General features: G+C 37.7%; 1 protein-coding gene across 1 annotated transcript; it reads left to right on the top strand.

Annotated features, from left to right (window-relative positions):
* Nucleotides 1-550: 550 nt before the first annotated feature.
* On the top strand, nucleotides 551-3430 carry LOC115719509 (autophagy-related protein 18a). Its single transcript, XM_030648584.2, has 4 exons — nucleotides 551-1636; nucleotides 1947-2154; nucleotides 2329-2455; nucleotides 3081-3430. The coding sequence occupies exons 1-4, from the start codon at nucleotides 845-847 to the stop codon at nucleotides 3169-3171; spliced, it is 1218 nt and encodes a 405-aa protein (XP_030504444.2). The 5' UTR covers nucleotides 551-844; the 3' UTR covers nucleotides 3172-3430.
* Nucleotides 3431-3935: the final 505 nt, after the last annotated feature.

The following is a 3935-nucleotide window of genomic DNA, read 5'->3' as shown; positions in this document are numbered from 1 at the left end:
TCCGATGGGGCATTTTTTGGTGTTTTGAAGTCGGGTCCGATGGGCCCGATACAAATTTTTTTGGGTTTTAAGGTCGGCTCCGATGGGCCGGAGCCCCGTCCGATGGGGCCCGATGCCCTGTCCGATGGTGTCTGATGCCCCGTCCGATGGGCCCATCGGACCCGACCTTAAAACCTAAAAAAATTGAAATTTTTGCGGCTTTGGGTCTCCGTCGGCATCTCGGTCGGAGTGGTGCGGCTGTGGGTCTCTGTCAGACTGGTCTCGGTCGGAAGTGGGGCTCGACTTGTGGTGGGCGGTGGGGGGTTCGTTTCGTGCGAAGTGGGCAGAGAGAATGGTGAGGGTTCGGTTGAGAGAGACGCTAGAGAGATAGAGGAAGAGAGAGAGTTGAGGTATTGTTATGAGAAGGTTATTCTTGGGTTTGTGATAAAAGTGTCATATATTTTTTATTTTGAAATGTATTGATATAAGCATAAAATATTAGAGTTTTTAAAATATAATTTTTCAAATTTCCTTTTAAAAACTGTCCCGGATCTGTACCATTACCATTCCTATGATTATGAGTAATATGAAATTTTCATTTACCTTTCAAGAAAAAAAGAATTTTGTTTTTTGTTTCATAAATATTTTTTACCCAAAAATAAATAAATAAATAAATAAAAAGAAGGGTCCCGTGAGCTAACGTCACCGTTTTAGTACCATCATCAACCACGTTAAAACCTTTCTTTAATACTACTATATCCTCTTCCATGTCCCTAACTACCTATCTTCTTCTTCTTCTTTTCTTCTTCCTTCTTCTCAATTGCTCTTCTGAACCTCTTCAAGATTTTCTCTCTTCTTGCCTCCAATGGCACAGACTCTCCAACCTACCTCCTCCTCCTCTTCCGTTCCCCAAAACCTACTTCTGCCAGAATCCGAGTCTGAAACCGACCCCGCCTATTCCATCTCCGCCTTCGATGAGCCGCAAAACCCTAACCAAAATCTGATTTCTACTCCTACCCAGACCCCGACCCTCCTCCACCTTTCCTTCAACCAGGACTATGGCTGCTTCGCCGTGGGCACCGACATGGGGTTCCGTATCTATAACTGCGATCCCTTCCGTGAGATCTTCCGTCGGGACTTTGGGATGCGTGGTGGGATTGGATTGGTACAGATGCTGTTCCGCTGCAACATACTTGCCCTCGTTGGTGGTGGAGCTTGCCCGCAGTACCCGATAAACAAGGTCATGATCTGGGACGACCATCAGTCCCGTTGCATCGGCGAGCTATCGTTTCGGTCTGAGGTCAAGGGGGTCCGACTCAGGCGTGATCGAATTGTAGTTGTTTTGGTTCAGAAGATCTTCGTCTACAATTTTGCGGACCTGAAGCTTTTGCATCAAATTGAGACTATTGCGAACCCTAAAGGACTCTGTGAGGTCTCGCACGTCTCTAGTCCTGTGGTACTTGTGTGCCCTGGGCTCCAGAAGGGTCAGGTTCGAGTCGAGCATTATGGTTCGAAGCGAACCAAGTTTATAATGGCTCACGATTCGAGAATTGCCTGCTTCTCTCTTACCCAGGATGGCCGGCTGCTCGCTACGGCTAGTAGTAAAGGAACTCTGGTTAGAATTTACAATACATTGGATGGTTCTTTGCTCCAAGAGGTATAATTTGATTTTTCTTTTTCTTCTGTTGTTAGCTAATTTATTCATTTGTGTGTTCTTTCATAAAGGGTATATTTATATTTATAAATTGGAGTAGAGTAGGGTCTGTATGATTTTATTCATTTATATTTACTGGTTAGTAATAGTATGTTAGACTTAAAGTTTGTGAAAAGATGGCACTGTGAATTGATATTTGTTAAATAATTTGTTGGATGTGATTGGGCGTAAGAGATGGGAAATATTGGTATTTAAGTTTGGTGGAGCTTAAATATGTGATTGAAAACTCTAATGTTTTGGTGTTTGATGCCAGGTAAGGAGAGGTGCAGATCGAGCAGAGATATATAGTCTTGCTTTCTCATCTACTGCCCAGTGGTTAGCTGTCTCAAGTGACAAAGGAACTGTTCATGTGTTCAGTCTGAAGGTTGATTCGGGACTTTTAGCAAATGATTTATCGCGTACTACGCCGGACTCCAGTCTTTCTAACCCATCAGCCATTCCGTCTCTTTCCTTCATGAAAGGTATTACATTTTGCGGTGTGATAATAGTTTGCTTGAAATGGAAGGAGTATTATTTAGTTACTAATGAACTCTTTTGTATTATGCCATAGTGTTGGGTATGGTCAAATGTGTTAGTTCCGAAGAGCCATTATACTTTATTTGTTTAACTTCTCTATATTTTATTATGGTTTGCAGGTGTGTTGCCAAAATATTTCAGCTCAGAGTGGTCAGTGGCACAATTTCATCTGCAAGAAGGTTTGCAGCACATAGTTGCCTTTGGGCATCAGAAGAACGTAGTTGTGATTCTTGGCATGGACGGAAGGTAAAACAAAATTAAAATGTATTTTTATAAGAAAAGTAAAAGCAAACTAAATAATTGAAGACTTGTAAGTTGGATGCTTTGGGTAGATAACATATTAAATTTGAAACTAGTGGCAAAACATAGCTTTGGGTTTCATAAGTTGAATTGAAGTATCTATTATCTTGAACATAAACTACTTCATTTTTCCGCATTTAGGTTATATATATGAATTCTAGAGTTGGGATATGGGGAATATGAATTGAATAGAGGATTGAACAGATTCCTTAATAGATTTCAGTTTTCACAAGGATTTTTTCAGTTCTAATTAGATATCGCTGCTATAGAAACTTTTCACATATCCTTATGTGATTGGCATCTTTATGGGGATGTTTATGGACCTTGTAGTAGAGGATAGAGCAGGTTTTTTATTTTCAAATATATTTTTTTTATGTGAGACTTCAAGTTGTATAGAGATCAAAAAGAGATAGAGTAAACTCTGGAACTGGTTATTCTAATTATGTGCGTATAAGAGATTTTGTTATGATATCGCCTATCTGTGATCACGATCCATTTATTTATTTATATTTATAAACTTGTTGTGTTGTAAGTTTTGTAATAAAATGAAGAAATGGGTGGAATTTTGCAGCTTCTACCGATGCGAATTCAACCCAGCAAATGGTGGAGAGATGAATCAGCTTGAATATTATAATTTTCTGAAACCCGAACAAACTTTCTAAGCAATGATTGGTATATACATACGGTCTTTTATTTCTGTTAATACTATGTTCTTTGTTTTATCTTTTCAAATATCTTCTAGGGAACTGATCTACAATGTAAATATAACGGGAAAATTTGAAATGGATAACAATTTTTCAATCACTTATTTATAAGATTGGGATGTATCTAAACAAACTTTGGCTGATTTACTTTGCTTGTATATGCTTAATATCGAATTCCAGAAATCTGGAGCTTGTTTTCAAGTATTATTGGAAGAAATTCTCAGTGTTTTCTTTTGTTTTTATTTATGTAAAGCCTATTCTATTGTACAATGCGTTTTTCAAGTCCAATAACTATCAAGGCATTGCATTGGATATTTGAAAATTTTACTGCTACTTTTACTCCTAGCAAAATAAAAGATAAACTCATGTATAATTTAGAAATATGGGATAATTATCAATGGTGCCTCCTAAAATAATAAGCACAGGATAAGGATAATCAACTAATTTCAGATGAACCATCAAACTGAATATTTCTCTTTTATATTCCTACCTTTTTTTCTAGTTCTTGAATGTTATATTTTTTAGGAAACAATAAAAATTATTGTTTGAGGAGAGAGTGAAAAGAAGAAATAAGTTTGAGCTGTAAGAAAAATGGAGAGAAGAGAAAAGTGAAGAAAAATGTAGTGTGGGACTCGCAAATTGAGGGGAAAAATCTTGTGTACATATAGCATACAAATGAAGATACTAAATTATCTTTATAAAAATAATATTATATTTATAGT

This window comes from Cannabis sativa, chromosome 2 (genome assembly GCF_029168945.1).
Source record: "Cannabis sativa cultivar Pink pepper isolate KNU-18-1 chromosome 2, ASM2916894v1, whole genome shotgun sequence".
Classification (NCBI taxonomy): domain Eukaryota; kingdom Viridiplantae; phylum Streptophyta; class Magnoliopsida; order Rosales; family Cannabaceae; genus Cannabis; species Cannabis sativa.
Note: the sequence above shows the minus strand (reverse complement) of the source record. Positions and strands in the feature narration are given on the sequence as shown.

Bases quoted from the DNA above. Each gene is read 5' to 3' on its own strand.
- LOC115719509 (XM_030648584.2), top strand. From the start codon at position 845: ATGGCACAGACTCTCCAACCTACCTCCTCCTCCTCTTCCGTTCCCCAA. The intron at 2,155-2,328 runs GTATTACATTTT...TATGGTTTGCAG, and splicing joins GTCTCTTTCCTTCATGAAAG to GTGTGTTGCCAAAATATTTC. The intron at 2,456-3,080 runs GTAAAACAAAAT...GGAATTTTGCAG, and splicing joins ATTCTTGGCATGGACGGAAG to CTTCTACCGATGCGAATTCA.